Genomic DNA, 13,686 nt, shown 5'->3' with positions numbered 1-13,686 from the left:
AACATTGGGTAAAGGTATCTGGGGAGATGAAGGGAAACATCACGAGATTTCTGCAGCAGGGCATGGGGGGGGGATGGGCTTTATGGACGACAGACACCCAGAAAGGGAAATGGCAGGCACGGCCAATCCCCATAAGAATAGATTCTGAGAGATTTGGGGCACAATATGACAGGGAGAGGCATATGGTGTCTCAACAAGGGAGAAATATTGGCCTTTATTGTGATTAATAATAGTTTAATATTGTTTAATTTAATACTAACCACCTTCTTATAAAGTCAAAATTCACAATCCTTCTGCAACCTTCCCCACTATCTAACGTGTATCCACGTTGATTTGCTTTTACAGAACAGATGCCCATCATCCAAGTGATGACAGAAGGAAGTGGGAAGGGAAGAGTTCACTGGATACCCGAGTCAGGTCTGGAACTATTTTAAACACGGGGGTAGCCACACCCTAGAAATTTGCAGTGGGTACATCCCATCATATACACTGCCGCTTCAGATTGCCCGCTAACGCTGTTGCTTACTTGCGATGGTGCAGCTGATTCTGCCTCTGCCCGCTCCGATGCAGGTGCAGTCCCAGATCATACCGTCCTTCGGGCGCTCCCAGGTGTCTCCCACACGCTGCCTGTTACCGGTGTACTGATCGAAGCACATTTCCTCCACTGAAACAAGCAAAGCACAGTCTAGGCAAAGGGCGGCTAAGCTCAAAGGTCCCTCCAAACAGTTTGCTCAGCCTCCACCATCACCCACCACCACAGGGCCCATCGGCCCTGTTAGTCCACCCGTTGGGTTCACTGGTCTGCCTGACTAGCTGTGCCAATAGAGGAGGCAGATTGCCCCAGCTGAGGTAAATACCACATTCAATGATCTTTTATTTGTCACACATGCATCGAATCATTCAATGAGATGAGTTGATTGCGTTAAGGACCATCACAGTCCAAGATGTGCTGGAGGCAGCCCACAAGTGGCGCCAGGCTTCTGGCACCAACGTAGCGTGCCCACGACTTACTAACCCTGACCTGTAACTCCTTGGAGTGTGTGATGAAACCGGAGCACCCAGAGGAAACCCACGCGGTCACGGGGAAAAGTGCAGGCAGCAGCGGGGATCAAACTGCTATCTCTGGCCCTGAAAAGCATTATGCTGCTAGCCCACAAGTCACAATAATGGCTAGCGGCATCGATTCACAGCACCAGCAGTAAGATGAGTGTTCGATTCCCACCACTGTCTGTAAGGAGCGTGTATGCTCTCCCCTTCATACAGGTTTCCTCTGAGTACTCTAGCCTCCTCCCATCTTCCAAAGACATATGGGTTAGGATCAATAAGTTATGGGCACGCTATGTAGGTGACACTTCCCCAGCACAGTTCTTGAACTGTATTGGTTGTTGACACAAAACGACCCATTTTTCAATGTCACCATCATCATCCTTACATGCTGCGTGTCATATGACATGGGTGATCATGGTCCCGTTGCCTTCTTCTGAGCAGCGTCTTTACAAGACATCATCAGTACTCTTCAGGGATTGTCTGACTGCATCATGGCATCAGTGGTCGTATCACCAGGATTTGTGACGTGCACCAGCTTCTCATGCGACCATCCACCACGCACTCCTATGACTGCACGTGACCCTGATCAGGGGGCTAGGCAGGTGCTACATTTTGTCCAGGAGTGACTTACAGGCTAGCGGAGGGAAGGAACATCTTACACCTCATTTGGTAGATGTGTCTCCAACCCTCCACCCAGATGTTCGATGGACTTGTGACAAATAAAGCTAATATTTAAACTTTAAATTTCAGAACAATGAACAATTCCCAGCTGCAGACCCAACATGAATACTGGATTAGTCCCTTATGTTGAGAGCCTGTTTCTCGTCTACATTCATCTACAAACAATTGGCACCTACAAAGCCATCTTTGGCTTTGGCTTCAGCTACCACTGAAAGGGGCATTTTGATCAGGGACTCGGCAAAAAAAGTCACAGAGTTTGCTACACCGGCCAAGTCGACACGCTTCGAATGTAAACAAGATTTATTAATTAACACAGGATGAGTTGTGGAGTCCTTGAAAGTTAGTTGATAGGTTGTGGAATCTTTTACTCTTGATCTATGACACAGGATGCCATTCAGCCCATCAAGTCTACAGCGTTCCCATCAGTGGCATTTGCTCCGTCAATTCCCTGCTGCCAACTCTCTCTCTCAAAGACACAAATTCTTCCCAGACCTAACACTCAGACTAATTTAGAGCAATCAACCCCTGACCTCAGCATCAAAGTCCCAAACTGAGTAGCACACACAGAGGGGTAAGACACCAGGCCAGGGGTGGGGTCTGTAGGTGGTTAGTCACAGGCATCCAGGCAGAAGGTGGAGGGAGTTCAAGTTCCAGCCCCACCATGAACTAGGAATCAGTACAGCAACCCCCAGAGGAAGTAAACAGCCATGGCACGTGTGGTGCACTGCCCTGCCCCGCTGACAGCGATCGTCGGAGGCTGGGTGACAGCCCAGCACCAATGGTAGACAACTGTGTCCAGCTCCTGCAGCCCAACTTTCCAGGCAGAGATGTGTAACCAGACACGTCAGCAAGTAGACGTAACCATAGGGGAGCTGTACTGGGACAGCAGGGGCCAGAGAGCCCACTCCACTCCAGAATGGCAAGTTCACTTGTACTACTGTCCCACCTCTGGTTATGCTACTATTCAAAGTTATATATCTAACTTGTAAATATATATAAAATATTTATGTATGTACGTGTCTATTTATTTATTTAGAGGCATGAGATGGGGCCATTCTAGCCCAACGAGCCCCTCTGTACAGCAACCAACCTAGTTAACACCAGCCTAATCACAGGACAATATCCTACTAATCAGTACGTCTTTGAACTAGAGGAAGAAACAATTGGAGGAACCCACAGGGAGAATGTACAAACTCCTGAAAACTGGGGCAAAATAGTTTTGACATTTGCTGCCTGCAGTCCCCAAGATGGATTGTAAGGGACTTGGAGGAGAAAAGACTACTAACTGTTTGCTTACCATCAGGCTTGGATTCACAATTCCAGCCTCGACCTGCGCCGTAACAGGTACATATCATCACTCGACCCAGGTAGGTGCGTTCCCACTGCTGGTTGATCTGGTAAACCTTCCCATTATCATAGCAAGAATCTGAATGGGGCAAAGCACACGCAGATCAAATCAAATGGCTCCCAAAAGATCAAGGATGCACTCCAAGAGCTCGAAACACTCACTGTAACTGAGATGGCAAAATTTCATTTCAGATTAGATCTCTAGGTTGTGATGGGGCCACTGCTGAAATATCAGAATCGATGATCACTAATGGTCGTTATTATTATTGTCACTGACTAACGTTCTGTGACATGTGCTGCCATGTGACAGTGGTACACTGCTAAGCCATAAAGTTCCTTTAAATTACAAATACAAATTGTGCAAAGAAGGTCATGTCCATGGGTCTCATGGATCGGTCAGGAATATTGCAGAGGGAACGAATTAAGTTCCCTGCTCCTGAATTAAGTGTGGGGTCTTCGGGCTCTTGTAACTCCTCACCCACGGTGAGGACATCGTTTGAATGATGATCTTTCTGGAGTAAATTTGCAAGTGAAACAGCATGAGGAGAAAGAGAAAAGAGAGTTAACGTTTCAGGTTCATCCTTCTGTCAGTTAATGGCATGAAGCACTAACTGCTTTGCTCTCTCCCCAGTCAATGGCTGGCTTGCTGCACGTTTCTGCATCCTGTTTTATTTCACATTTCCAGAGTCTTCCAACTTTTACATTAACTCATCGCTTCCTTTCACAGCTGTCTTTTTTCAGCTTGGTGAGAGTTATACAACTCTGCCCGAACACTGTTAAACACTAATCCATTTTTCAAAGTTGCTTCACATTTATTTTCAAATGTGGCACTAATAATGGTCTTAACTTGAGTTTCCAGCAAAACAAAAGTGAGGATGGTATTGAACTATTTTTCTTCTCTACTGAGTGTTTCCAGATTGTTTCTCTTGCCGATATACAATATTTAACACAAATTATTTCCCCGATATTTAAACAATTGCTTCAGAATAACTCATTTCCTTGCCTCACATGTTCCAGCCCATATTCCAGACGGCAGACATCGCAAACTGAAACGCAGAGATTCTGCAAATGCTGGAAATCTGGAGCAACTCAGCAGATCAGGCAGAGTCCACGGAGAGAAACCATCCACGTTTCAGGCTCTTCTTCCCTCCATTGATGCTGCCTGACCTGCTAAGCTCCTCCAGCAACTTGCATGGTTACATCATTCAGAAATGTTTTGATAAGCTGAATGAAATGAACTCAGTTAAACCAGTCAGTGAGTGAATTGTGAACTGAACTCACTTACAATTTTAACTCACTTCATTCTCCCTTTGTATGCAACCCAAGTGCATACCTTCCTAAATCCTGTCTCTCGTGTTAACGGATCTGTCAGGGTTTCTCCTGGCAAAAGGCCAACCTAATTACCCATGTAATACACTCCACACAGCTTTATGACACAGAGGGTCAGGCTGAGCTTTGATCCCTGAATAGGACAGTTACACAATTCAGGGACATGAATGGATTTTGATGCTTAATCCAGCTCTCCTGTCCATTGTCAAACATCTGTCCAACGTTCAGGGTTAAAGCACAAAACACTACAAGGGAAACAAAGCAAACTGACTCCAACTACTGCAGGGGATTCTTTGTTGGGTTAGAGAGGTGAATGCTCCAGTTAAAGTAAGGGCAAATGGAATTGGTCCAAAAGAAGTGCAAAATATTGCTGATAACGCTTTTTTCGACACAATCACAATAACTGCAAACATTTAGCAGGTCAGGAAACATCTGTCAGGAGGAGAGAAAGGGCAGTTGATGGTATTTTGTCAACACTGTCCTTAAAATGAATTGTATTAGATTGGCTGGTGTTGAAAACAACCTCAGAACAATTCCCAGCTGCAGACCCAACAGGAATACTGGATTAACCCCTTATGTTGAGAGCCTGTTTCTCATCTACATTCATCTGCAAACAATTGGCACCTACAAAGCCATCATGCCTACCACTGAAAGGGGCATTTTGATCAGGGACTCTGCAAAAAGTGACCCATAGTTAGCTATGCCAGCCAAGTCGACACACTTCGAATGTAAACCAAGATGCATCTTCAAAGGGATTTGTATAAATGCAAGAATGCAAGATTGGATTACAAAAGTCAACTTCTCCACATTTACAGAACTAAAAGAATTATCATGGAATATTAACAGGGAATTGGCATATGGCTATAAGGAATACAATTTCGAAGTTTAAACCTCAAAAAGCTTTTAAGTTTCGGGGTGGGGGCTATTAAAATTCTCTAAACAGTGGTAGTACAGAGGAATTGAATATGCTTAAAACACCTCGGGAGTTCAATACACACTTCTTTAAGAAAAGTCAACTTTGGTACTGCACAAGTTAAAAAAAACCTTCCTGATAATTGGAGAAATTCAACGATTTCATTATCTTAATATGCTACTTTAACACGTCCCTTACAGGTAATTTGAGAGATTGCAATGGAAGTTAAAATTGCAGTATTAGTAATTTTATGAGATCTCGGAGAAACATTCCAGGGGGATTTAGAGAAAGCTTTTTGCTAACACTTACTTTGGTTCTGGGGGTGCGTGTTGTAAACTTGTCTCTTCGCGGGCCTCACGCCGCTGGTTACACTGAGAAAGGCGAGCAACAGAAAGCCCCCGAGCATGGAGCGGTGCATCTTCCCAGCACAGGAGCTCCCCAGGCAGTTCGGTGAAGTACGTACAAGGAGACCCCTCTATCTCGGGCGGCGGAGGGACAGCAGGCACTGGCACATTGAAAGGATGGTCTGCCAGGGCAGGGAGAAGGCGCTCCAATACAACCCTCCTCTCTCTACACCTTGCCAGTAAGTGATGGAGTAGCTGCCCCTCCAGCCCGCTTTATAACGTTCTCTACTCCTTGCCACACCAGCCAGGAAGAAGAGGAGGAGCTTAAATGGGGTGTGTGTGGGGGGGGGGTCGCTTCAATAATATTTACAAGTCTGGTGCTGACATCACTGCAGGCCTTTAAAGTATCTGTTCAGACTCGGAGGAGATACGAGGCGGCTCTCTTAAAGGACTACTGCCCTCCATTAGAAATGAACCTCGAGCAAAGTCATTATATTAAGTACATCACCACTCTACAAAAAAGACTGATGACAAAAATAGTTTACATATATTAATCATCAGTCAGGGTTTTTTTTAAACTCTTGCCAGCTATTCACTTTCAAGCGTTTAAAGATTGGCTAATCATCATGGGGAAGTGTTTATTTGCAATAAAGAATATTCTGTGTTAGGAGAACGCACAAAAATGGGCGCCGGTTTCCAGATGCAGTACTCTACCGTTTCGAGCCAGGAGTGAGCTCGAGTCTCGCTCGGAAATGCGCGGGGATGTTCGCTCCCCTGGAGCGATTCTTTTAATAGATCAGATCTGCGAGTCACTCGCAAAACGCACAAAAATATAAAACGCAAAGAGTCATGCAGAATGCGGCGCACAGAATGGAAGATGTGCGATGTTATAATAAACGTGCTTGCCCTGAGCGGTTCCAATGGGGGAGATGGGAATAGGAGACACTTCGCCGGGGGAGGGAGGGTAGTTTATGAGCAGCACCGAAACAGCCCTTGATTTTTTTATAAGGAATTGGTAATCCACACTCCGCTGAACAGGCAGTTACTGATCTATCCCACCCTCCGAAAACTTATACTTTTACAAAAGGTATACTTTTAAGCGGTTGCATTTGGCTCCAGTAAGTGACAAACACTTTCTTAAACCCTTGCCAGTTTGGATCGGTCTAAACACTGTACCAAAAGCAAATGAAAATCCAACTTCGCAGAAACGCTCCATTAGCCGGTTAGAGGCATAATCAGGATCAGAACCGCATAAGGTTTATATTTGTATTAAAAATACTAGCAACAAAGGGATTGGACCAAATGTGTAGTCTAGCGCCTTCAAGCAGAATAGTAAAACAAGTAACACATGTAACAGGAGTCAATATATTAACCTCCTTCAATCAGAATAAAAACTATTGCTCGTAAGCGGAGGGCGTTCTGGCAAAATTAGGCGTCTTGCGCCTTAAGCGAAGAGAATTCTTTCAAAGTTTATTTGCAATTGAGTCTGTCGGGCTAACGTCAATGATTGAGCATGCAGTACAGGGTCCCTCGATAAGAGACGAGACGCCGTTTGTTATCGGTTAAGCACGGCAAACGTTTTGAATGGTGTGCAATTCCGGAGAGGGAACACTCCCAAAAGGCAAGTCTGCTTACAAAATTTATCAGCCGACCTCCCTCCCAGACACCCCTGCCCCGTCAGAACGGCTGGAACCCACGACAGGGACTGAGTTACTCCACAGACTTACTTAAAAAGAAAGAGCATCTGATTTTCGTTTATTTTGAATGCTTAAGGAGATAGCTCGTTCCCTCTATCAATTTAGATTTATTTACAAAGGAACTTTCAATTATTTAATAAATCACAGCGACTTCCTGTTCTGTTCTAACCAATCCAAGCTTAGACTAGTAAAGTCTGAACTTACCCTAACCCTGAAACAACCGACTACAGCAGGCAACGAGGCCATTCAGCCCATTGAATTGCCTTAATGCGAATACAGTTCCAATGTTCTCATTTCTCCAGCTACTCCATTCCCCTCCCCACTTTTTAAGAATTTATTAATCTCTACTATCCCGGCTGGAGTATTTTCCAGACCCAAACTACTCCCTGTGCAAAATAACTTTTCCTCGTGTCAGTTCTGAATCTTTCGTCAGTTATGCTCCTTGGCTTCACGAGAATGATTCCAGGAATGAAAGGGTTACCATATGAGGAAGGTCTGGCAGCTCTTGGGCTGTATTCCCTGGAGTTCGGGAGAACGAGGGGGGATCTCATAGAAGCATTTTGAATGTTGAAAGGCCTGAACAGATTAGATATGGCAAAGTTATTTCCCATTGTAGGGGATTCTAGGATAAGAGGGCACGACTTCAGGATTGAAGGACACCTGAGAAGTGAAATGTGGAGAAATTGCTTTAGTCAGAGGATGGTAAATCTGTGGAATTTGTGGCTGTGGAGGCCAAGTCATTGAGTGTATTTAAGGCAGAGATGGATAGGTTATTGATTAACCAGGGCATCAAAGGGTATGGGGTGAAAACAGGAGAGTGGAGACTGGAAGGATTGGATCAGCCCATGATTGCAGGGCAGAGCAGACTCGATGGGCTGAATGGCCTACTTCTGCTCCTATATCTTATTGTTCTTGACCCCTCCACCAAGTAAAAAAAGGTGTTCTCTGCGTACTCTTCAACATTTTAAATGTCACAATCAGGATTCAGAGTCATACAACACCAAATCAGACTCGACATTCAAATCAGGTGCTCACCTTAGTTTATCCCATTTACCTGATTTTGCTCCATGTCCCTCTAAACCAGGGGTTCCCAACCTTGGGTCCACAGGCCCCTTGCTTAATGGTAAGCGTCCATGGCATAAATAAGGTTGGAAACCCCTGCTCTAGACCTTTCCTGTCCACGTAATTATCCTAACATATTTTAACTGCCATCACTTTACCTCGCTCAACTACTTTCTCTGGTATCTCGTCCCATATACTCATCAACTTCTGTATGAACATGTCTCTTTGAAATCTTTCCTCTCTTACCTTAAACCCTGTTTCTGGTTTCCTTTCCCTGGGAAAAAGACTGTGCATTTATTCTATGCCATTCATGACTTTATATACTGTAAGTTCATCCCTCAGTATTCCAGAGAATAAAGTCCTGGAATGTCCAGCCTCTCCCTCAATCAGGTCCTGGAATGTCCAGCCTCTCCCTCAATCAGGTCCTGGAATGTCCAGCCTCTCCCTCAATCAGGTCCTGGAATGTCCAGCCTCTCCCTCAATCAGGTCCTGGAATGCCTAGTCTGTCCCTTAAGCAGATCTGGGGATGTCCAGCCTCTCCCTCAATCAGGTCCTGGAATGCCTAGTCTGTCCCTTAAGCAGATCTGGGGATGTCCAGCCTCTCCCTCAATCAGGTCCTGGAATGTCCAGCCTCTCCCTCAATCAGGTCCTGGAATGCCTAGTCTGTCCCTTAAGCAGATCTGGGGATGTCCAGCCTCTCCCTCAATCAGGTCCTGGAATGTCCAGCCTCTCTCTCAAGCAGGTCCTGGAATGTCCAGCCTCTCCCTCAAGCAGGTCCTGGAATGTCCAGCCTCTCCCTCAATCAGGTCCTGGAATGTCCAGCCTCTCCCTCAATCAGGTCCTGGAATGTCCAGCCTCTCCCTCAAGCAGGTCCTGGAATGTCCAGCCTCTCCCTCAATCAGGTCCTGGAATGTCCAGCCTCTCCCTCAATCAGGCCCTGGAATGTCCAGCCTCTCCCTCAATCAGGTCCTGGAATGTCCAGCCTCTCCCTCAATCAGGTCCTGGAATGTCCAGCCTCTCCCTCAATCAGGTCCTGGAATGTCCAGCCTCTCCCTCAAGCAGGTCCTGGAATGTTCAGCCTCCCCCTCAATCAGGTCCTGGAATGTCCAGCCTCTCCCTCAAGCAGGTCCTGGAATGTCCAGCTTCTCCCTCAATCAGGTCCTGGAATGTCCAGCCTCTCCCTCAAGCAGGTCCTGGAATGTCCAGCCTCTCCCTCAATCAGGTCCTGGAATGCCTAGTCTGTCCCTTAAGCAGATCTGGGGATGTCCAGCCTCTCCCTCAAGCAGGTCCTGGAATGTCCAGCCTCTCCCTCAAGCAGGTCCTGGAATGTCCAGCCTCTCCCTCAATCAGGTCCTGGAATGCCTAGTCTGTCCCTTAAGCAGATCTGGGGATGTCCAGCCTCTCCCTCAATCAGGTCCTGGAATGTCCAGCCTCTCCCTCAAGCAGGTCCTGGAATGCCTAGTCTGTCCCTTAAGCAGATCTGGGGATGTCCAGCCTCTCCCTCAATCAGGTCCTGGAATGTCCAGCCTCTCCCTCAAGCAGGTCCTGGAATGCCTAGTCTGTCCCTTAAGCAGATCTGGGGATGTCCAGCCTGTCCTTCGAGCCCTCAAGCCCTGGGAACATTCTTACTTCTCTTACTTGCAGTCTTTCTAGCTTCATGGCGTCTTTCCTACAACAGGGTAACAAAAACTACAGAATACTCCAAATGGGGCCTCACCATCACCTTATACAACTACAACATCAGACCATAAGACATAAGAGCAGAATTCTGCCATTCAACACATCCAGCTTGCTTCATCGTTCCATCATGCCTGATTTAATATTCCTCTCAACTTCATTCTCCTGCCTTCTCCCATAACCTTTGACATGCTGTCTAATCAAGAACCTATCAACTTCCACTTTAAATATACCTAATTACCTGGCCTCCACAGCCCTCTGTGGGAATGAATCCCACAGATACAGCACCCTCTAACTAGACAAGTTCCTCCTCATCTCCATCCTAAATGAATATTCCTCTATTCTGAGATTGAGCCCTTTGGTCCTGGACTCGCCCACTATAGGAAACGTCCACCCCACCTCCATTCGAAGCTTTTCAATGTTCGATATATTTCAATGAGATCCTTCTTCATTCTTCTAAACTCTAGCAAGTACAAGCTCAGAGCCATCAAACACCCCTCACACGTTAACCCTTTCATTGCCGGAATCATTCTTGTGAACCTCCTTTGGACTGTCTCCAATGCCAGCAGATCTTTTCTGAAATAAGAGGCCCAAAACTACTAACAAAACTCCAAATGTGGTCTAACCAATGCCTTATAAACCTCAGCAGTACATCCTTGCTCTTATATTCTCATTCTCTTGTAATGAATGCTAACATTGCATTTGGCTTCTTTACCTCTGACTTCAAGTTGACCTTTAGGGAATCCTACACAAGGACTCCCAACTCCCTTTTCCACCTCAGATGTTTGAATTTTCTTTCTGTTTAGAAAATAGTCTGCTCCTTTATTCCTTCTACCAAATTGCATGATCATACAATTCCCTACACTATATTCCATCTGCCACATTTTTGTCCCCTCTCCCAATTTGTCCTTCTGCAGACTCCCTGCTTCCTGAAAACTACCTGCCCCTCTGTCAATTTTTGTATTGCATGCAAACTTGGCTACAAAGCCAACAATGCCATCATCCACATCATTGACATCTAACGTGAAAAGAAGCAGTCCCTATTCCAACCCCTGCGGAACACCACTAGTCATTGGCGGCCAACCAGAATAGGCCCCCTTTATTTCCATTCTTTGTCTCCTGCCAATCAGCCAATCTTCTATCCATGCTAGTATATTTCCTGTAATACCATGGGCTCTTATCTTGCAGCACCTTGCTAAAGGCATTCTGAAAATCCAATTAAACAACATCCACTGACTTTCCTTTGTCTTTCCTGCCTGTTATTCCATCAAGAATTCCAACAGAGTCAGCTAAGATTTCCTCTTAAGGAAATCATGCTGACTTTAGCCTATTTTATCATGTGCCTCTCCTCTTCCTTAAAAATTGATTCCAATATCTATCCAACCATTGAAGTCAGGCTAACTGGCCTATAATTTACACACAAAAAATGCTGGTGGAACACAGCAAGTCAGGCAGCATCTATAAGGAGAAGTGCTGTCGAAGCACTGTCAACATTTTGGGCTTGAAGGTTCTTGGCCCGAAACATCGACAGCGCTTCTCCTTATAGATGCTGCCTGGCCTGCTGTGTTCCACCAGCATTTTGTGTGTGTTCCTTGAATTTCCAGCGTCTGCAGATTTCCTCGTGTTGGCCTATAATTTATTTTCTTCAGCCTCCCTCCCTTCTTAAAGAGTGAAGTGACATTTGCAATTTTCCTCTTAAATCATTCCAGAATCTAGTGATTCTTGAAAAATCATTACCAATTACTCCACAATCTCCTCAGCCACCTCTTTCTTGGGGTGCACCTGATTTATCTACCTTCAGACCTTTCAGCTTCCCAAGCACCCTCTCCTTAGTAATAGCAACTACACTCACTTCTGCCCCCTGACACACTCGAATTTCTGGCATGTTGCTGGTGTCTTCCATAGTGAAGACTGATGCCAAATACTCGTTAAGTTCATCCTCCATTTCTTTGTCCCACATTACTATCTCTCCAGCTTCATTGTCTAGTGGTCAGATATCCACTCTCTACTCTTTATATATCTGAAAAAAAAAACTTTTGGTATCATCTTTTATGTCATTGGCACACTTAGCTTCATATTTCATCTTTTCTCTACTTTTGGTTCTGTTATTTGCCTTCTGTTGGTTTTTAAAGGCTTCCCAATCCTCTAACTCCCCACTCATTTTTGCTACATTATGTGCCCTCTCTCTCTTTTCCTTTCATGCTATTTTTGACGGTGCATCATCCTCCCTTTAGAATGCTTCTGCATCTTTGGGATGTATCAGTCCTGTGCCTTCCAAACTGCCCCCAGAATCTCCAGCCATTGCAGTTCTGCCATCACCCCTGCTAGTGTCTCCTGCCAATCAACTTTGTCCAGTTCCTCTCTCATGCCTCTTTAATTCCCTTTACTGTACTCCACTGGCTTAATCTTCTCTCTCTCAAATGAAAGGGGGAATTCTATCATATTATGAACACTGCCTCATAAGTGTCTCAACTTTGTGCACAACGCTCTGAATGTTGATCACTTACAGCAAACTATACACAGTACTCCTAAGCCCCTCTGTTCTACCACACTCCCCAGGGCCCTACCACACAGTTATGAACTGAACAGCATTTGCCAATGCTTGGCCATTTACTAACCATGCCTTGTCTATTCTCATCCAGATTGTTAATATAAATAACAAACAACCAAAGTCCCAGTAACACTGCGAGTCAAAGGTTCTGAGAACCAGTCTTCCACCATCACACACTGCTCTCTATCATCAAGCCAATTATGAACTCAGTTTGCTGGCTCTCCCTGGATTCCATGCTATTTAACTTATCAGACTGGCTCACCATGTGGGGCCTCTTGGTTACTTCATCAAAAAACTCTTAGTACCTTGTCTATTCAAACGGTGGTAGATCCTGTCCTTCAGACCCCCTCCTGTAGTTTATCCTCCACTGAAGTCAGACTCACCAGTCTATAATTCTATGACTTGTCTTTATTACCCTTCCTGAATAATGGTACGGTATGGGCTACCCCCGATCTTCCAAAGTTTCACCTGTGGCTAATGATGAAGCAACTCTCTGCCAGGACCTCTTTTCCATCTTCCAACTAGGTCTGAGAATGGGCAGTCAAGCCTTTGGGATTTATCCATCTTAATAGTTTTTAAGGCCACCAAAACATCACCTTTGGCCAGTTTCCAAGCATCCATGATCTTCTCCACAGTAAAAACTGCTAAGAATTACTCATTAAGAGTCTTGCCCATCTCCTGCAGCTCCACACATAGATGGCCATACTGTTCTTCATAAGGACCATTTCTCTCCCTCAAAGCTCTTTTTGTTTCTTTAAAGCTACCTTTTGGGATTTTCTTGCCTGCCAGATCCATCTCATGCCCTCTTTTTGCCCTCCTGATTTCCCTCTTAAATGTGCTCCTATATTTATGTAGATTGAGGGATTTGCCTCTTCCTGATTGCCTAAGCCCAGTGTATGTCTCCTTCTTTATCCTGACAGAGCCTATATGTCTCTAATCAACAAGGGTCCCCTAAACCTGCTAACTTTTCCCTTCACCCAAGTGGAAACAGTCTGCCCCTGGATTCTTGATATTGCAGTTTTAAAAGCCTCCTACTTG

The 13,686-nt window shown here is 45.3% G+C and overlaps 1 protein-coding gene across 2 annotated transcripts in view; it reads right to left on the bottom strand.

The window, feature by feature from the left end:
* LOC132392859 (fibronectin-like) overlaps positions 1 to 5,913 on the bottom strand; it is a 96,060-nt gene extending 90,147 nt beyond the window's left edge. The window contains exons 1-3 of one of the 2 annotated variants that reach the window (XM_059967350.1): positions 5,627 to 5,913; positions 3,026 to 3,154; positions 527 to 664 (exon numbers count right to left, since the gene is read on the bottom strand). In XM_059967350.1, the coding sequence (XP_059823333.1) occupies positions 527 to 664; positions 3,026 to 3,154; positions 5,627 to 5,735 (376 nt within the window). In that variant the 5' untranslated portion in view covers positions 5,736 to 5,913. The remainder of the gene's footprint in view (positions 1 to 526; positions 665 to 3,025; positions 3,155 to 5,626) is intronic. The other variant, XM_059967351.1, reaches the window with a different exon arrangement.
* Between the last annotated feature and the right edge of the window lie 7,773 nt (positions 5,914 to 13,686).

The sequence above is a fragment of the Hypanus sabinus genome, chromosome 4, assembly GCF_030144855.1.
Source record: "Hypanus sabinus isolate sHypSab1 chromosome 4, sHypSab1.hap1, whole genome shotgun sequence".
Classification (NCBI taxonomy): Eukaryota; Metazoa; Chordata; class Chondrichthyes; order Myliobatiformes; family Dasyatidae; genus Hypanus; species Hypanus sabinus.
The sequence above is the reverse complement of the archived record's forward strand: the minus strand, read 5'-3'. Positions and strand labels throughout refer to the sequence as shown.